At 50.0% G+C, this 19717-nt stretch overlaps 1 protein-coding gene across 1 annotated transcript; it reads right to left on the bottom strand.

Annotated features, from left to right (window-relative positions):
* Window positions 1-478: 478 nt before the first annotated feature.
* On the bottom strand, window positions 479-19366 carry IL12RB2 (interleukin 12 receptor subunit beta 2). The gene is made up of 15 exons (XM_074152444.1): window positions 19309-19366; window positions 18079-18405; window positions 17308-17422; window positions 15449-15624; window positions 15082-15218; window positions 14256-14400; window positions 11083-11162; window positions 7102-7318; window positions 5642-5845; window positions 4913-5014; window positions 4677-4832; window positions 3802-3939; window positions 1571-1658; window positions 1286-1385; window positions 479-934 (listed from the first exon to the last, which is right to left on the bottom strand). The coding sequence occupies exons 1-15, from the start codon at window positions 19364-19366 to the stop codon at window positions 479-481; spliced, it is 2499 nt and encodes an 832-aa protein (XP_074008545.1).
* Window positions 19367-19717: the final 351 nt, after the last annotated feature.

Raw genomic sequence — 19717 nt, 5'->3', positions numbered from 1 at the left:
TGGAGGAGCGAGGGATGGCTCCGTGACCAACGGCTGTGCACATCTGGAGGTGTGAGGATGCCCCGTGGCCAACAGCTGTGCACATCTGGAGGAGTGAGGGCTGCAGCTGGGGCTGCCATGCTGAGGTCTGACCCTGCTATAACATCTCTGATTCCTGGGGTGGACTGAGCCAGGACTGAGGTAGCCCAGGCTGCGTGAAGGCACCTAATTAATTAACCTCTCCAAAAGGCCACTTGTTCCCGCAGCCCGGTCATTCCTCATCTTCCCATCTTTAATTCCACCTGGAGGCGCTGGATTGACGAGGAGCCGCTCCGTTGTACAGAAAAGTGTCACTTGCGGCGCTGGAAAAGTTGGTGAGTTGGTTGTTTTTTGTCACTTGAAGGTCTCACGTGCGAGTTACTGGACTGGCTCCACTGAAATAATTTACTTAAAGTGCGGAAAAAAAAAAAAGAGGCCAGGCTGACGTCGCCCTGAGGGCCTACCTGCTGAAAGAGCTGCTGTTTAATTTCACCACGTCCAAGGTGAGATTCCCTTCGTAGGGCATCAGAAACACTGTGGGGAACATGGAGAGCAGGTTGCCCTCGAGTTCGGGGTGGTCTCTGGTCACCGGTGGTGAGTACGTGGTGACGGGGTTGGCGATGTACTCGGAAATGCTCTGTGTCTGCTCCGTCACCTCCACCGCCATCCTCTTGTAGAGGTCGGGGAGCTGCTGCTCGTATGGGTCACCCTCTGCGTCCCCCTCGTACTCCGGTTCCTGCCCCGAGCTGCTCGCCAGTGGCCAGCGGCCACCTCCCTGGTGGCCGGTTCCCAAGAGGAGCTGGTCCCGGAGGTCTGGGGGGTCTCCCTTCACGAAGGCTTCCTCTACTTGGGTTGTTTCGGGCTCTTCAAAGCTGCTGGTGCTGATGAACGGGCTGGAGGGTGAGCTCAGCTCAGCCTGCGGAGGGGGCAGAGGTAATTAATTATGTGATCGATACCCTAATTACGTGATGACATCCCACCCCCGGAATGCGGGCATCCCTCCGTGCAGCAGCTAATACCGCTGAGAGGGACGGATCTCTGTGTTTTTCAGGTATTTAACTTGTTTTATGCATCCTACAGCCTAAAATGATAGGAGAACAGAGCTTCTCCGGCACTAAAAATACATGAGAACAGAGTTTATCCCCTCTCAGCGGCCGCCAGGTTTGCTGCATCCGGAGATGACTGACTTGCATGGCTCAAATTGTACTTTTTTTTTTTTAAGGTGGTGGAATTAGAAGGAAAAAAAAAAAAAAAAAGTACAATTTACCTTCGTAGACAGGTAGTTCTTGGCCCATGCGGCGTTGGCGGGGTCGGGAATGGCTTTGTCCTGCCACTGCGGCACAAGCGCCGAGAGGAGCGAGTGCAGCCTGCAGGTTAAACAAATAAATAAGTGCTATATAAGGCTGTATTTTAAGCTCGGGGGGGGCGGTTCTTATTATCGTTTGTACTCTGAAACCTTTGTTGAGAACAATCCTCGCCGTCCCCCAAGGTGTCCTGGAAGGAGATGACTCTCCCTTCTACCAACAATTCCCGGACAGATGGATCTACTCACACTTTTCGTGCTGGAGGCGCGGAGCAAATGCAGGCTGAGAAGATGAAGAAGCTGCAGGTGAGCACGACAGTCACCCACTCCCCAGCACCTGAAATACAGAGCACCCATCATTCACATTTTTTTTTCTTCTTTTTTTTTTTTTTTGAAAAAGTAATAATTTAAATACACTAGCTCAAGTTGGACAACAGTCGTGGCCTGCCCAGTGCTGGCACTCATAAAACGTACCCACATTTTGGGGGAATTTGGGTGGGCTGTTGGGGACAACGGGACTTTATAACATAAAGATGTCTGCCAGTGTCTCCTGAGATACAGCCCACAACCCAGAACACCCAACTGCTGATCTCTTCCAGCAGGGAACCGAACACCGACGGAGGACAAGAGGACGTAGACTCAGGGTGGTGCATGTTTAGTAGGAAAAATCTTAAAAAAACTTCATGCACTTTTAATGAGCTCTCAGCAACTTGGCTGTTTCTCAGTTGGCTTTACGGTGCTCGCACTGTCTGCTTAAAATTATAGAATCATAGAATGGTTAGAGTTGGAAGGGACCTTAAAGATCATCGAGTTCCAACCCCCCTGCCCTGGGCAGGGACACCTCCACTAGAGCAGGTTGCTCAAAGCCCCATCCAGCCTGGCCTTGAACCCCTCCAGGGATGGGGCAGCCACAGCTTCTCTGGGCAACCTGTTCCAGTGCCTCACCACCCTCACGGTAAAGAATTTCTTCCTAATATCTAATCTAAATCTCCCCTCTTCCAATTTAAAACCATTACCCCTTGTCCTGTCACTACGTCTCCTGACAAAGAGTCCCTCTCCGGCTCTCCTGTAGGCTCCCTTCAGATACTGGAAGGCTGCTGTGAGGTCTCCCCGGAGCCTTCTCTTCTCCAGGCGTAACTGTCGCAAATCCATATTTTATACCAAGAAACCTTGTTCTTTCAACTTGTCTGGGTTTCTTTAATTCCCTCTCCTGCTCCTCTCCCTGGATTTCTCCCGCAGCCCCTGGGAGGAACCTGCCTCCCACCCTGCGGAGGTTGGACTCGATGATCTCAAAGGTCCCTTCCAACCATGAAGATTCTGTGATTCTGTGTGAATTTCCTAACGTATGGGACTCGGGGGCTGGAAGCGGTTGTTGTGGCTCATTGCTGGGGAGGAAACACAGCAAAACAAATGTTCTGACAACACTGGGGCACACATCTTATCACCTTCCCTCTCGGGGTTTAATGATCATTTCTCTTGCTCTGGGCTCACAACGAGTTTGATGGAAGCAATCCGTCCTGTGGGACAGAAACCACGATTGCTGCCGTGAGCTGTGGACAGAAAGTTTTGGGAGAAGCTGTTGCTTTTGCATCTCCTGCTGTGCTCCTCAAGAAGGCTCTGAGTTCACAGCTGCTTCAGTGACCACGGTGAGGGACCTCAGAGCGCCACTGACCCATGGGAGACAGTGAGGTCAGCAGGACTCTCTGCGTGGACACCTGTGCCAGAGCTTGAAGCACATCGACATCTGGGCCAGGCAACTCGAAGGGACCAAACCCTCCTCTCCCCCTTCACGGTAAACCCTCCTGCTGGCCTTCAGCTGCTATTAAATGGTACAGCTGATGTCTTGGCACAAAGCTGGGAGCTTGAAGACAAAGAGATGCTACATCTTAAAACCAGCAGAAACTACAGATCTTCAGTAAGTAAAGAGGAGCAGGAAAAAACATCCCAGAATGGTTTGGGTGGGAAGGGACCTTAAAGGCCACCCAGTGCCACCCCCTGCCCTGGGCAGGGACACCTCCCACCAGACCAGATTGCCCCAAGCCCCCTCCAACCTGGCCTTGAACCCCTCCAGGGATGGGGCAGCCACAGCTTCTCTGGGCAACCTGGGCCAGGCTCTCACCACCCTCACAGCAAAGAAGTTCTTCCCCACATCTCATCTCCATCTCCCCTCTTTCAGTGTCAAACCCTTCCCCCTCCTCCTAGGGCTCCCCTCCCTCATCCAGAGTCCCTCCCCAGCTTTCCTGGAGCCCCTTGAGGGACTGGAAGAGGCTCCAAGGTTTCCCCGGAGCCTTCTCTTCTCCAGGCTTAACCCCCCCAACTCTCTCAGCCTGTCCTCCCAGCAGAGGGGCTCCAGCCCTCCCAGCATCTCCGTGGCCTCCTCTGGCCCCGCTCCAACAGGTCAAAGCATTCCCAGTCTGTGGAAAACAGAGGGGTCAAGGGCTAGGACTTCTCCTGGCCCCCAGCCCGGCAGAGACTCATACTTTCCAAGCTGAGGAGCTCACTGTTGCCCCTGGGTCCCTCTCCGGCAGCGGTGGAGGCCGTCATCCAGAGGGCATAGTGGTCCCCAGGCTGCAGGTGGGCCATGAGCAGCCAGTGCTGGGCACTGGTGTTGGAGATGGCTGGAGGGAAGAGAGAGAGAAGCGAATGAAGCAGCTGGCACACGTTTCTATTGCACTTAACTGGAATGAACTGGGTTTCCAGCACTTGGAGCGTGGAGAGGTATCTGGTAGTTTAAATAACTTCCTTTTTCATGTTACTGAATGACTTGGAAGGGCTATAGAAGACTATGCTATAGGGGTGGTGGGGTCATGGCATGGATGGAACATCTAGGATTGCATGTCCTACTCTCTGACTGCTCTTAACGTTTCAATCTAAAGGGAGGTTTGTATGGTGGAACTGTGAAATACCCAGTAAAAACTGTCATGCAACTTCTCCCTAAAGTTCAAAAAAGAGCATTTCTTGGGCAGACGGAGCGCAAGAGGGCTCAGGTGGGAAAAGCGTGTCTCCATGTGTCGTGCAGGGTATGCCTTTGGTGGACAGGGCTTCAGAAAGGCTGATGTTCCACCCTGCCTGCAGTTGTAAGGGCCTGAAGTGGTTGTAACTTGAGAAAATGACTAATGGGGGGGGGGAAAGAAGTGAAATCTGGTAGTTCCACATTCAAAATAACGTGATCTGGCTCAAAGCTGGAAGCCCTGGATGTGTAGTCGTGTTGATGGGCAGCTGTAGCAGAGGGACCTGACTCTGAATTTTGGGGCTAACCCCCACGGCAGAGCTTTCTGAGGGCACCTCCTTCTCCCACCCTCTGTCCCCCACCCGCAGCACACCCACGTCGCCTTGGTCTCCACCAGCCGCCTACCGTAGATGGCTGGGGCTTCCTCCCGGTCCTTCTTCTGCAGGTACACATGGTACCCTGTGATGCAGCCCCTTTGCTGGTGGGCAGGGATGGGTGCCCATGAAACCAAGATGCCGTTTGCCCGTGGTGTTGCATACACCTGGGGCCCAGCCGCCGGTGCTGCAGAACATCGGACCGACAGTTAAAACCTGAGCTTAAGCTGGCTTAAAAATACCTGGAAGAGCTTTGCTGGGGGTTACCTTCTGCTCTCGAGTGTCCCCTCACGCATGCCCCTTGTCCAGCTCCGTCCCCGTAGAGCGCAAACACGCTGATCTGGTAGCACACGTTATCTTTTATGTGCTCTAAATAAAGAAATTTAAAAAAGGGGACAGTTACGAGTGAAAGCATTTAGAGTCATGGCTAAGGTGTTCCCATTAGCTGCTTGGATCTCAGACGAATATCCTAATTATTAACACATCTATCAAAAAGAAGGAAAAATAATGCTTCTCTGTGATCTCCTGTTCGGCTTGGCAGAGCCTCGCTGTGCATTAAGCAAGTGATGTTGGCACTCGGAGGGGTGAAATCCTTTGTTTCCTCATGAAGCAACAGTTGCCGGCAGCCCTGTGCCTTCCCGAGGAAACCCAGGACCATGGAGGGGAGGAGGCGAATGTTGTCACCCAACTCGGTGCTCTAAGCTGTGAGGTGCAGGGATCACAGAGTGGTTCGGGTTAGAAGGCACCTTAAAGCCCCCCCGGTGCCACCCCCTGCCCTGGGCAGGGACACCTCCCACCAGACCAGGTTGCTCCAAGCCCCCTCCAACCTGGCCTTGAACCCCTCCAGGGATGGGGCAGCCACAGCTTCTCTGGGCAACCTCCTATACAGAAAGCTTTAAATGCTATCGTTTCTTATGCTGAATTAGTAAAAACTAGAATTTGACTTGTTCCTTAAAAAGCTTTCAAAATAAAAAGGTGCCCCGAGGTGGTGGTTACCTGTGATGACTGTGGAGAGGTTGGACGCTGGCAGCTTCACCCAGGCGTGTTGGGGCTCCGGGTGTGTGTCCCTCCCCAGCTCTGTCCACTCCACCACGTACCCCCCGAGTGATGATGCCACCAGGCCTGCAGGTGGCTTCCAGCTGACAAGGATGCTGCTGTTTCCCATGGCCACGGCAGAGACCTCCTGAGGAGGAGGTAGACCTTACAGGGGAGAAAGACCAACCAAAGAGAAAAGACACCATCAGCACAAACTTGCCTTAACCTCTGGTGGGCTCGGTAAGTCTGATATATGGCTTTTACTGTGTCTCATCCAGTTTGGCATCACGGAATGCATAAAAATAAGCTGCCATTGAAAAAAAAGGTCCTTATGTGAAGGTGATGCCTCTGCTGATAGGAAGAGAGCCACATTCTTGGCTTGTCTCATGGTGCAGCAGCTTGAATGTGCCCAGCTTTGCTTGTCCATACCAGCCCTGAGCCCTGAGAAGATGGTGACAGAGCCAGAAACGTGCATCGTCTCCACAAGACCAAAGCCCTTCCTTTCGCAGCCAGGGCCAGCTGACTCTTTCTTGCAGGAGAAAACGTTGGAAGAGTCACCAAATCTTCCTTGGTGGTGTAAACCCACTGTCTTTCCTGAACGTTTTTTATAACGAATACAATTGAACTGAGCCCACAAAGCAGTTCTTGTCCCACTGCCTCTAATTAATCGGATATCGGTGATGTTTCTGCACCGATCCTGGCCCTACCTAACGAAGGGCTCGCGTATCTGATGCCACCTGCAAGCTGAGGAGCTGCACGTCTACCTCCAAAGGAGGAGAGCATCCCATTGATGGGGATGCTCCGGGACAAGCTGGAATGCTCTGTCGCTGGTTCACTGAGGTTACAGCTGGAGAAGAGCAAACAGAGAACTGCCTCTTTGAACAAAGCACCCCAGACCACGAGGCTCTGCAGTCCTACAGGAAATTCAGGGCCAGGTCCCTTCAGGGACCGCTCGTTAATTTTGCCTCGCATGCAATTTCACAGGAGATGAAGCTTGTGCCACTTCCCCTTACCAACACCTGCCCTTCGGTCCTGCCACCTCTCTCATGCAAAAAAAAAAAAAAAAAAACCACAACAAACAACCAAAAACCAACCAAAAAATAAAAAAACCACCAAACAACACCAAAAGTTCTTTTTTTGGTCTCGGTTCCTTTCTGCTGTGTCAGGTGCCTGGGTGGCTGGTGCCGTGGGTCACGCCTGCGTCGGCAGAAGGGGTTGAGGTGAAACTGCAGCAGTACTAATGTGGGGCAACTTAAGGAGTCATGAAACTGCACCACATGGAAAACGGGACCTGCGGGTCCCCGAAGGTTCGTTGAGATGGACCTCGATGAGGCCAAGGTGGTGGGCCCTCAACGCTTCCATAGTGTGTAGCGCAAAGCAGGTGTTATCCCCAGTGGTCCAGACCCAGCAGAAGACCTTACCCTGAGTGCCCAGGCTGGTGACGATGGATGCAGGGGGGGACCTGCCCCTTGAGTTCTCAGCAGTGACCGTGATCTTGTAGCCTACCCTTGGCGTGACTCGGGTATAGCTGGTGTGGTTGGTGATGTCTTCTCCTGCTGGGGACCTCTGCTGACCCAGGGCTTCAAAGGTCACCCTGTACTGCAGGATTCTTCCTCCTGCCTCTGACCTGCTCAAAGCCTGCGAGGAAAGTCCATTTGTTACTCTCTTCTTCACCTGATGAGCAAAACCCACAGGAAGCTGGTGGTACCAAGCTGGAGCTTGGCTTCAGAGCATCTCCCTCACCCAGGTGCTCAACCGGCCCCATTTAACCCACCAGCTTTCACTCAAAGGTAATTTTTTCCTCTTCCTTTTCTATTTTGATAGTAATAAGGTTATTTGCAGCCACAGCTTTACTTGCTGGACCACAGCACGTACCAGTTGATGTTCTTTGGGAACCAGTGGTTAGTTTTTACTTTCTTCTCCTTTTAAAAGCTGGAGGAAACAAGCAGCGCTACAGAGGTTGCTCCCCCACTTGCTGAGACCGCTTGCTTCTGTAAAACTTTAATTTATTGGTTTTTTTTAAGTAACTTAAGATCTGTTGGCCTAAAGTACAGCTAATGCGCTGTAAACGTGGCATCGTTTCCACATCAGTGCCAACCTAAGACTACATGTTCATAGATAAACACGCACTTTTATTGCTAAAAATAAAAGTTTTTTTTTTTTCCAAAGGAAGCTGGTGTCCTTGCTGCAGAATTTCCCTTTTCCACCGTGATTTTGCACATTTGTGTATAATATGTACCACCTAACAGCCTGTTCTGATTTTTCCCTCTGATTTTGCTGCTGCCCAGGCCTGTGACCCGCGCTCTGCATTCCCAAGCCCTATCCCAGCTCCATCACTGCTCTGCTCCGGAGAACCCATGCCATCCAGCCACACGAAATGAGTTAATTCCCTAACGGTAAGGCCAAGAGCATCCATTGACCCAAGAGTCTCTCCTGAGGTTGCGTATCTTTATCTTTTATTTATTTTTCCTGTTTAACTCTGGTTTAGTGAAGCTCTTTTCATGTTTCAGCTCTTTTCCTGGGAGCTGATGACTTTCCAAGGAGTGGTATAACCGCTGCTGCCTCACCTGGGGAGGAATAACCCCCTGCACCAGGACAGGTTGGGGCTGACCTTCTGGAGAGCAGCTCTGAGGAGAAAGACCTGGGAGTCCTGGTGGACAACAGGATGACCATGAGCCAACAATGTGCCCTTGTGGCCAAGAAGGCCAATGGCATCCTGGGGTGTATCAGGAAGAGTGTGACCAGCAGGTGGAGGGAGGTCATCCTCCCCCTCTGCTCTGCCCTGGGGAGGCCCCATCTGGAGCACTGGGACCAGTTCTGGACTCCCCAGTTCCAGAAGGACAGGGAACTGCTGGAGAGGGGACAGCAGAGGGCTACAAAGATGATGAGGGGCCTGGACCATCTCTCTTATGAGGAAAGGCTGAAGGACCTGGGTATTTTTATTCTGAAGAAGAGAAGACTGAGGGGGGATCTGATCAACACCTATAAATACTTCAAGGGAGGGTGTCAGGAGGATGGGGCCAGTCTTTTTTCAGTGGTGCCCAGGGACAGGACAAGAGGAAATGGGCACAAACTGGAACATAAGAAGTTCCACCTAAACACGAGGAGGAACTTCTTTCCTGTGAGGGTGTCAGAGCCCTGGAAGAGGCTGCCCAGAGAGGTGGTGGAGTCTCCTTCTCTGGAGACATTCAAACCCCGCCTGCACACGTTCCTGTGGGACCTGCTCTGGGTGGACCTGCTCTGGCAGGGGGTTGGACTGGATGATCTCCAGAGGTCCCTTCCAACCCCATATCATTCTGTGATTCTGCCTTGAGTCTGGATTCAAGCCGTGCTTTTCACAAGGAGGGGAAAAAAAAGGACTATTAACTGCACGGCTGGATGTTTAAAAATGAGCAATTTTTTTTAAGCTGGGGAAAATCCCGATTTTTACTTAAAGCCCTGCTAATGAATTATTTAAATTCAAACACGTAGGCTCCCCGTCTCGGAGACATCAGGGCCGTGCTGTCCCCTCTAACACCTCCGGCTGTTTTTTCCACCCCAGGGTGTCTGCAGTTGTACTCTCAGTTTCACGGTTTCCTGCAGTTCCTACACACCCAGTTCATTGTGTTCGGCGGTTATTTTTTTTCTTTCTTTCTTTTTTGTCATCACAAAACACCAAAAAAAAAAAATAAAGAAGAAAGGAAGAGGGGAAAAAAATCTACTTTCAAAAACAGGAAAATGTTTGCAGTTTTACGCTCGCTTTGGCGGCGGCTCAGGGCAAAGGCGGCGCTGAAACCGCTCTGAAAACCTGCTGGAGTTAAATTGGTGATGCTTTCCTTGGGAATTAGGGTGAAAATGTGAAAATAACGGTGGTAAGTTCTGTTGAGTCTGAGCCTTTTGCTTTGTAGCTGTCGTGAAAACTTAAAAAAAAAAAAAAAAAAAAAAAAAAAAGCAATGTATCGCACCCGATTTATGAATGGTGCTGCAGGAAGTCTGCTCCGATACAGAAAGTGTCGCCCCTTTGCTACGGCAAGTTAAAGGGCTGAAGGTTAAATGTCATAAAGCCACAAGGGCTGGAGTCACAAAATCACATGAGAATTTCTGCTTTCACCTACAGCCCGTTGGTGTGGGGAGAAGAGAGAGCGGTAATTGGGAGGTTACCCAGGGACTGCAAACCGGGAGTCAAAGGTAATTTAGGCTTTAAAAAAAAAAACAAACTTAAAAATATTAATAATCGTATTGGCTTCGAAATAAAACCACCACAGCAAAACGCCCCATGATCTTGGACCTGGCTTTAAGTGCTGGGTGGGCAATACTGGAGGAACTCAGCCCCCGGCACCAGTGACGGGGCTTGGTTTCACTGGGAACGTTGGCAAGGCAGACCTGGCTAAAGCCTTTGCTCCTGAGCTGGGGGATAACACAAGGTAATGTGGAATTTTTAGCCTACAGGTGGGTTTTAATTTAAATTCTTTTTTAGAGGTTTCCCTTGCCGGGTCTCAGCCCGCGGGAGCCGTTGCTCAGCAGACCCAAACCACCAGGTTTGTTCTGGACTCTGAGGTCGCCCAGTTTCAGATCTGCAGATTTACTGCTGGCAAACCCTCCCGCGTGTGCTTTGCCCATCCCCTGCTTCACACCCCCACAGAAAACCAATTTCTTCCTGCGCAGCTGGGCATCAAGAGCCTCTCCACACCGTCCATCCACACAACGGGGACACGGGCAGGACCCTTCCCGTTGCCCAAACTACATCCAGCTCTTCCATTTTTGAGAGTTTGGTCACCTTAAAGGGCTATTAAAATAAATTGCTTCTTCTGCCTCCCCTATTCCTCATCGTTCTGTCCTTCATATAAGCAAAACAGAGCAGAACCACCCCTGAAGGAAGCTCGTGTCCCAAAGCAGCCGCAGAAGGTGCCTGCATATGGACAACATGAGCCATGGTGTCCTCCTGGCCTCCCAGAACTCCTCTCCTGACTGCCCACAGCAACCATGGCAAACAGCAACGTGGTGGAGAAGCAGGAGAGGGAGATATTAATTAGGAAACAAATTAGGAAGCCTGTGAAGTTGTTATCTTTGGAGATACCACCAGGGGCAGAGGTCGCCTTGTGAAAAGGGGAAGGGAAGGTGTATCTCTGAAAGGTGGTAACTGAGCTGGAATGCCTCTACTTCTCTTCGCTGTTGTGATGTGCTGGGAATGTGTTATATTTCCAGCATGACAGAACATTTGGGGGACTGTAAAAGGGAAATTGTAGGCAGAAAAGAGCTGGTGACTCTTCCAGGGGAGGCAAACTTTGGGTGCCAGAGCTGGTCCATGTGCCCATCACTGGGCACTGGTAAAGCCCTGTGCTCTCCTTGGGTTCAGTCCTTTCCTGCCAACACAGAAACCAGAGTTCCCCCTCATCTGCTCAGGTTTCACCTAAACAACTCACCTTCCAAAAAAGAGAGATGTTCTGCCTTTGGTTGTCCACGTCCTGCTGTCGGTACCAGACATCCAGGAGCCTGGTGGGCACTGGTGTGGAAGGAAAAGGGTAAGCAGAATTAATGGCTGCGTTTTGAAGCCCACAGACAAGATGCTGAACAGGCAGAGGAGGTAAAAAATCTTGAGACAATTAAAATTTAAGATTTAAAAAGTCTCTGAAATGGTGCAATATGTAATAGAATGTATTTGCTGTTGTAGCTGGAGTCCGGCTGCGTTGATGGTGGAGCTCCTGAAGAGAACAAGCCAAAACACCTGAGAGAGGGTTTTGCTCTGATGGTGAGTTTATCCTGTAGTCGGGAATCAGGGTTGCTCCCAAGGAAACACACCAAAGCAGCAGCATTAGCTCTCGTCTTTCATAAAAGCTGAGATTAATTAAGGTCTTTGGGTTTGGCTGCATCAATCCTAAAACATCGGGCAGCCTCAGGTGATGGGGTTTGTAGGATCTGTAGGATTTCGCTGTCTGGCTCGAGGCAATAAATGTCTTTAACGGGTGCCTGGGTAGGACCTCATCAGAGGGAGCTTAAATCCCCCGTTCTTTCCACGCTTCTCCTTCCAGTCACAGAGCGACTGGAAACCCTTGATGTTTTGAATAAACCTCCCAAAATAACATGAAAGCAAACTTCTGGCTGCAGGAACGGGTGAACAATGTGCTCCCACAGCTCAGAAGCGGAGACAAGAAAAGAAAGCCCATATGAGGTAACGAAGCTTGGTTCCTCAAGGTACCCGACCAAAATAAACCCACCAAATTCAAACAATAATTGCTTCTAATAACCTGAGCAGCAGGCAGCTGCTGTTGGACAACCCCAGCTGGAATGGGGCCGCCTGCTATTTGCTAAGTTCAAAGAGAGGAAAAAAAAAAATCCTCAGTGCCGGCAATGTTAAGAGCTGTTTGTCCTGTATTAACTGCAAATAGTCACTGGAATAGAAAGAAGCAGGACCCGCAGAAGAAATAAAACCCAGGGCACACTCGCTGTGAGCGAGGGAGGGAGGAAGGGGCAAGCTCGAAGCAGGAAAAAATAAAATGTGGGATTGTATCTCTTGGCCTCCAGCCCAGATTTTAAAGTTCATTTCACACCTGAACCACACGAATGAGCTGGGGGAAAAAAAAAAAATGCGTTCACTTATGAACAGTGCTCGCATAAAGCAAGTTTTGTGGCAGGTCAGGCTTAGGGAAACAGGAAAAAAAATTGTCTTATTGAAAAGGTATACTCCTGAATTTGCAAAAGGCCAAACTCCGTGTAGAATCATAGAATCACAAAACAGTTTGGGTTGGAAGGGACCTTAAAGGCCACCCAGTGCCACCCCCTGCCCTGGGCAGGGACACCTCCCACCAGACCAGGTTGCTCCAAGCCCCCTCCAACCTGGCCTTGAACCCCTCCAGGGATGGGGCAGCCACAGCTTCTCTGGGCAACCTGGGCCAGGCTCTCACCACCCTCACAGCAAAGAAGTTCTTCCCCACATCTCATCTCCATCTCCCCTCTGTCAGTGTCAAACCCTTCCCCCTCCTCCTAGGGCTCTCCTCCCTCATCCAGAGTCCCTCCCCAGCTTTCCTGGAGCCCCTTGAGGGACTGGAAGGGGCTGGAAGGTCTCCCCGGAGCCTTCTCTTCTCCAGGCTGAACCCCCCCAACTCTCTCAGCCTGTCCTCCCAGCAGAGGGGCTCCAGCCCTCCCAGCATCTCCGTGGCCTCCTCTGGAAGCTAGAACTTCAGGTCCTTCAAAGAAGGGCAACCACGATGTACCCAGAGCTGCTCATCTGCAACCTCTTCTGTTGCCCACCTGGTCTGGGGACAGAAAATGCTCCTTGGTTTGCTGAGAAGGTTCTCATTTTATAACAGCGACTGGGGAGAGGGGTGGTGACCACAAACGCTGCAGCAACCCGGGGTGCAGCGAGAAGGTTGAGAAAACTGTTGAGAGGAAGGTGGGGGAGGGAAGGAAAAGTTCACACCTTTTGCATCAATCAATGCTTCTTACAGAAACTGATGCTGTCAGTAGTGGTAAATAGCATGAGTAATAACGGCACCAGCCTGAAGAGCTTATAGTAATTCACAAAAAAAGAGCAACGAAAGCCAAGCAGGAGATGAAAGGAGGGGATGCCAAAGCAGCTGACACATCTTTGTTGAAACACAAACTTCTGAGAAGCCTTTTTTTCTCTCGTCAGAGCTGCAGGTTTTGCAGCATGGGAGTTTGTGGAGCTCAGGGTGAAGGTAGGCAGGCAGCTCTGCCAGCCCGTGGCCAGCCACACGAGGTAGCCAATATGAACGGTGGCAGGAGCTAATGGGATTGCCCTCAGGTTGGTGCCATCTGTCCCTGGCATCTGCTCTTTGCTCACTGAATCCCTGGTGGGAATCTCCCTCTCCCAAATGGCCTGGCAGGTTCTGCTCTGCTGAAGCTCCCCAGGTCTCCAGCAGCCCCACGGCATGGTGGAAGTGTCTCCAAGTGAGGCAATTTCTCCACTTGGGAAAAAAATGACTTGGCAAAATTAAACTCTTTTGTTAAAACCTGCCAGCATCAGCAGAACAGAGAGAGTTTCCTGGCCTGGCAGTTTCCTGGCCAATTCACCCAACTTCTCAGCAAATTGTTGGGTGAGATCAAGGACCCAGAGCGTGTCACCCAAGCTGTGGTGCATCAGCACCAGAGGGTGACGTGGCAGCCATCCCGACCTGAGCACGGGGTTGTTGCAGGAATTCAGTAAAATGCCTAGATATGAGCCGACACAGAAGGTTTTTCTTTCCCTGGCTGAGCTGCACAGCCCTCTCTGCCTTTTCCAGCTGTGCCACGATGCGGAGGCCGCTATGGCTCCGGGCAAAATTCCCCTGAACCTCCTCCATCAAAAAAAAAAAAAAAAAAAAAAAAAAACCAAACCAAAAAAACCACCTTCAGACCTTCTCAGTCAACTCTTGAAATTCCTGTTTTGCAAGAAACTTGGACAGCTTCATATTTTGTTCATTAAAAAAAAAAAAAAAAAGCAATCCTCTTCCAGCAGTTGCGTCCCCCTTGGCGCTGCCTCGGGATCTACGGAGACCCTGCAAACCAAGCGGCAAACACCCGGCAGCGTTTTGAGTTCATTAGCTAGAAGTTTCCACTCGTAGGCAAAGGTTAGACACGGATTTCCTGCAGGAGGTACCTGCTTCGGGAGTCCGGGCCTGGTAGACGTGCCAGTTGCTCCACAGCCCTCGCTCGGGGTGGATTTTACAGCTGAGGTGGAACTCGTAGTCTGTGTGAGGCTCCAGACCATAAAGACTGCACTTCTCGCCGCTTAAGCTTTCCACCTTTAATGAAGACAAAGGACGTATGATGTTAGACTGACGGGGAAATAAAGGTTGAAGGCGGTGACAGGCTGTGTTATTAATGCCCAAAGGAAGCCCAGCCACCTAAACCACGTCTTTAAAACCAACGGGGAAACCCCTGCGCTGAGGCAACTTTAATAACTCGAAGAATGATGCAACGAATCGTCAGGCTTGCAGTTCTTCATCAGAAAAAACTCCTCATTTAATTATGCAACGGTAACAAACTTTCTGTTCACGTGTTTTGCTCAACTTCAAGCAAGACATTTCTTTTACCACTTAAAATAAGAGCAAAGATTTCCAATCAGCATTGGGGAAAGCAAAAACATTTGGAAATTGCGCCTGTAGCCGTGAGCTACAAGGAGCAGATATGACCATATTCCAATAAAGCGGTGGGTCAAACACAACCTCTGATCCTTCAGCGCATCACACAGACATTGGATGTAAGGGGAAATATTCATTAATCAGCTTTTTTACAGGATCAGTGTTTCACCTTCATTCACTTTTAGACCAATGGTCGTTTTTGACCAGTAGGCAATAGTTTTTCTTAGATACGGTGTTAAAGTGCAGAGAAAGGCAATTTTGGACATTGGATTCTCGTAAGAAATAATGATATTTAAGCAACTTCCAGGGCCGATGAGTCCCTTTTGTTCAGAGGAGGATTACCATGTTCCAGGTGTGCCGGGTGAGCGGTCGGTATCTCAGCCGGCAGTGCCGCGCTCCTGCTTCGGCGTGCCACGAAAGGGTGCAGTTCGTTGCAGAATTTTTAAATTCCACCGAAAAGTTGAGAAGATGGGGTTTGACTGATGGTTAAAAAAAAAAAAAAAAAAAAAAACAGAAAGAAAGCAAATGGCACTCAGATCCGCAGCACGGCTCGGAACGGGGTGAGGGGGGTTTACATGGAAAGTAGAATTACGGGGTTAGACTGGAGGGATATGCTTTTTCCGAGAGGTTTAAACAAGAAAGCGCCCAAAACTTTTTCACGTCTTTCTGAAGGGCTGGGACTCACTGGAAGGCGGTGTCGTGCATTTACCTATGTCTATTAGCATGAAGACGAGGGGCTGCGAAGAAGCACTTCCTAGCTCATTGGAGGCGGCAACCACAAGGGTGTAGGTAGAGTCAAAATTCAGCTTGCTCAGAGCCAATGAGCCAGACTTCTCGCTCGGGCTTTCTTCGGAGGCACAGAAGACATCCGTCCCATTTGACAGTCTGGAAGAGAAGGAAAAAATCCTTGGTTAATAGTCTGCTGTGCATCAAGAAAGCTAAATCCTGGGTGATTCAGGGCACGGCGCAGGTCCCCCTGGACTCGTGCTGCTCCAGGTCCCTTGGGAGCTCCTCCAGCATCTCCCCCGCCGGACAGATTTCAAGGGACTATTGCTGCACCAAAAGCCAGGCAGGTCATGGGCCCCTTGAAAAAATCTGCTTAAATACGGTGGTTACAGGAAATACTCCTCTAGTGAAGGTGTTACACCTCTTTTTGGTTTTAGTTGCAGACGAAGGAAATAGTTTTGCATTTCCACTGAGCTGCAAAGTGCGTGAGGAGGTTCCTTTTAATAGTGTAATGATTAATATTTCTCTATGAATGAGCCTTAGTATTGGCACACAGAATTTGGAGGGATGATGGATTTTGGGGGGTTTGGGTTTGTTTTTTTTTTAATATAACTTAGTGATTAAAGATGTAATTTATCTGCAGTCTAACGGTCAGACAGCACGACTTCAAACACAACTTTTAATTCCCAGTGTTGTTCAACCCATTGCCTGGGTGAGCTCATTTAGCTCCTCTGTGTATTTTCTTCCACCTGAACCAGAGATGGTTTTACCATGTTGCTTCAGGCTGACCTTTTGTATTTCGTAATATACTTAATAACTTACTACCAAGTGCTGCCGTATTTGTGTTACACCACCTGCAGGACTCGTTATCCACCCTTCCCTACTCTTCTGCAAATTACCCCTTTATTCTCCTTCTGCTTAAAGAGCAGTGACAGGTTTCTACAAGCTGCTGAGAAAGTTGCTGCTACCTTGGCCAACAGAAGGAGGTGAAGAAGAAGGAGAAGGTGATGAAGAGTGAGCTTGCATGGCAAGGAGATGGTCAACATGCAACACCTTGGAAGTAAGTGGGGACCCACTGGTTTGCAAAGGGCAAAACTAATTAATTCTACCTAGATGTTTGCTTCAATAGAGGTTTTTAATAAGGTTCCTCCTATGCATGGTGACTCCCCAAATCCAATGTCTCCTAACACAGCTTGGCAGGTTCTAGGGAACCTTTGGTCCTTCCCCACAGTTTGCTGCAGAAGCCACCATGATCTTTTTCAGCAAAGGCTCAGCAAAATCAGAGTGAGCAAAAATAGAGGCTGGGTCTAAGACAGGAAGCAAAAAAACCCCACATTTCCAAGCAAAGTCTCTCTCCATCTCCTTAGCTAAACTCCGAGCAGCTCGGATCGCAGGATTTCTGGTGCTGGTGCTGCTAACCACAGGATCACTGAATAGAGGAGATCCACCTTGGAAGGGGCCTTTCAGATCATGGAGTCCAACCACCAACCCAGCACTGACCAAACCCCCACTGACCCATGTCCCTCAGCACCACGTCTGCCCGGCTTTGAAACCCCTCCAGGGATGGTGACTCCACCACTGCCCTGGGCAGCCTCTGCCAAGGCTTGACAGCCTTTTCGGGTAAGAAATTGTTCCCAATATCCATCCTAAACCTCCCCTGGGGCAACTTGAGGACGTTTCCTCTTGTCCCATCACTTGTTACTTGGTTGGTCATAAACCAACTCTTCCGTGTGCTTTGATATGGGCAAATATTCAATGAACAGTGTAAAAAATGAAAAAAAACCCCACAACTCTAAGATATAATTATAGGTATTAAAGAACCCACGTCACCGTGTTACTTACTGTATTACATAGGTAGTGCTGAGGTAGGTGAGTCTTCCTTTATCCCAGGTGCAGGTGGGATGGCCGTCTGTGCCATTCTGGATACACGACACGTTTCTGGGCTCATCTGGAGGATCTTAAACAGATATTTGTATCAGTTTCTTGCTTTTTTTTTTTTTTTCTTTCTTTTAAGAACTGCTAGGTTTGGCTTTTTGATTGTTTGGGGTTTTTTAAAGAATTTCTAGGCAAAATGTTCCCGCAAATTATATTTATATGGGAAAAGTCTGTGATGTCTGCAGCCCGTGGAGACCTCTGAGACTTGAGTGAAACCCCAGTGACTTTACAAGGGTGTCAGACAAATACAAGCGCTGGGCGGCTCTCCAGACTGGGCACCACAAGCTTTGCTTGAAGAAATCAACCATTATTTTTATTTAAAAAAAGAAAAAAAAAAAAAAAAAAAGGGCAGCACTGATGCAGCAGACGACTGCAGCAGCAGCAGCTCGTCAGGCTGGAAGAAAATCTAAAATTTAGAATTTTTCTTGCAAGTCCCCTGCGTCCTGGAGAGACTGTCAGGGGTAGAGCAGGAAAGTATGATGTTTCCTCTGAGCAGGCGGTTTTATTTAGCATCAGTAACAGAGATGCACAGTCCCAGCCAGGAGTATTTTAAATACAAAGAACCACTAGAAGACAGCACCTCTTCTGAAAAAGGCCACCCACTGCTGGTTTCTAACACACGTCTCAGAGGTACCGCGGGAAACGCTGAAGAACAAGAAACAGTTACATTCTCCTTACTTCCAGATTCTATCTCGATTCCACAAATGAGTTTTTTCTTCTGTTCACAAACTATTTTGCACGTAAACCGGTGCTTGCCGTATGTACGGACCAGAAAGGTGGTGCTTACGGCACTGCCGTAACTTCTAATTAGTTCAGAGCTGTTAAGGAAAATAACGGTCCTGCAGGGCCCGGTGTGTTGCAGGGGATTCAGCTGGCAGGAGAGGGTGACATTGGTTCCAGGCTGGACGGGAGAAGCCATGTTAGCTGTCATGTTCCCATCATCACAGGTTTCTACAGTGCCATGGGGAACTTTGGGAGGTGTCACGTTGCCTTCAATGCAGACTTCTATGGGAGAAGGGGAAAACCTTTAATGTGGATACAGAGAATTGTAGAATCACAGAATGGTTTGGGTGGGAAGGGACCTTAAAGCCCACCCAGTGCCACCCCCTGCCTTGGGCAGGGGCACCTCCCACCAGACCAGGTTGCCCCAAGCCCCCTCCAACCTGGCCTTGAACCCCTCCAGGGATGGGGCAGCCACAGCTTCTCTGGGCAACCTGGGCCAGGCTCTCACCACCCTCACAGCAAAGAAGTTCTTCCCCACATCTCATCTCCATCTCCCCTCTTTCAGTGTCAAACCCTTCCCCCTCCTCCTAGGGCTCCCCTCCCTCATCCAGAGTCCCTCCCCAGCTTTCCTGGAGCCCCTTGAGGGACTGGAAGGGGCTCCAAGGTCTCCCTGGAGCCTTCTCTTCTCCAGGCTGAACCCCCCCAACTCTCTCAGCCTGTCCTCCCAGCAGAGGGGCTCCAGCCCTCCCAGCATCTCCGTGGCCTCCTCTGGCCCCGCTCCAACAGCTCCATGTCCTTCTGCTGTTGGTGGCCCCAGAGCTGGAGGCAGCACTGGGGGGTGTCTCCCCAGAGCGGAGCAGAGGGGCAGAATCCCCCCCCGGCCCTGCTGGCCACGCTGCTGGGGATGCAGCCCAGGGTGCGGGGGGTTTCTGGGCTGCCAGCCCAGCTGTGGGCAGTGCCATGGCGTGGGGACAAGCAGGACACTTGGCACCAGCAGCAGATCGAGGCATTCTTACAGAAATCACACCATAAACCCAATCAAGCGTCAAATTTTCCTCTCTTTAATAAGAAAGATGTCTTCTCGCACCCCACACAGAAGCTGAGGAAAACCCCACTGCTTAGCCTGAGTGCTTCTTTTAAGTGATAAATGCTACGTAGGAAAAAAAAAAAAAAAAAGTATCTTACCTGCTGTGAAGTGCACCAACAACCAAACTGCTGCCGGCACAATCCATGCAAATAGCATTTTTCTCCCGAGAGAGAAACAAATACCTTTCACCAGTTGCTGAAAAGCAGAAAAAATAATTTACAGATATTTGTATTTTGCTATTTTACAGCTTCAGAAAATCCGAAACGCTTATTTCCTGAGACCTTTCGAATGAACGCTCTCCGCTGACGCTGCTGAGCTGTCGCTCTCGAGACCCTTCCCCCAGCAGCAGCTGATTTTTAGCTGGTTCTCCCTCGAGACAGGGGAAGGGCAGGGTGCTTCAAAACTCCCTGCTTTAAAACCAGACAACTCTCTGCTTTAGAAAAACAAATATTTGCTCCCTTCGTTCCCAAAGCCCAGAACCAAAAAAAAAAAAATTGCCTGTGAAGG

The sequence above is a fragment of the Numenius arquata genome, chromosome 8, assembly GCF_964106895.1.
Source record: "Numenius arquata chromosome 8, bNumArq3.hap1.1, whole genome shotgun sequence".
In the NCBI taxonomy this organism is placed as follows: Eukaryota; Metazoa; Chordata; class Aves; order Charadriiformes; family Scolopacidae; genus Numenius; species Numenius arquata.
Note: the sequence above shows the minus strand (reverse complement) of the source record. Positions and strands in the feature narration are given on the sequence as shown.

Excerpts from the sequence above, each read along its gene's own strand:
- IL12RB2 (XM_074152444.1), bottom strand. The coding sequence starts at position 19,366 with ATGCTATTTGCATGGATTGTGCCGGCAGCAGTTTGGTTGTTGGTGCAC. Across the intron at positions 18,406-19,308 it reads GTTGGTGCACTTCACAGCAG|AAGTCTGCATTGAAGGCAAC; the intron begins GTAAGATACTTT and ends CTTCTCCCATAG. Across the intron at positions 11,163-14,255 it reads GGCCCGGACTCCCGAAGCAG|TGCCCACCAGGCTCCTGGAT; the intron begins GTACCTCCTGCA and ends CTTCCACACCAG.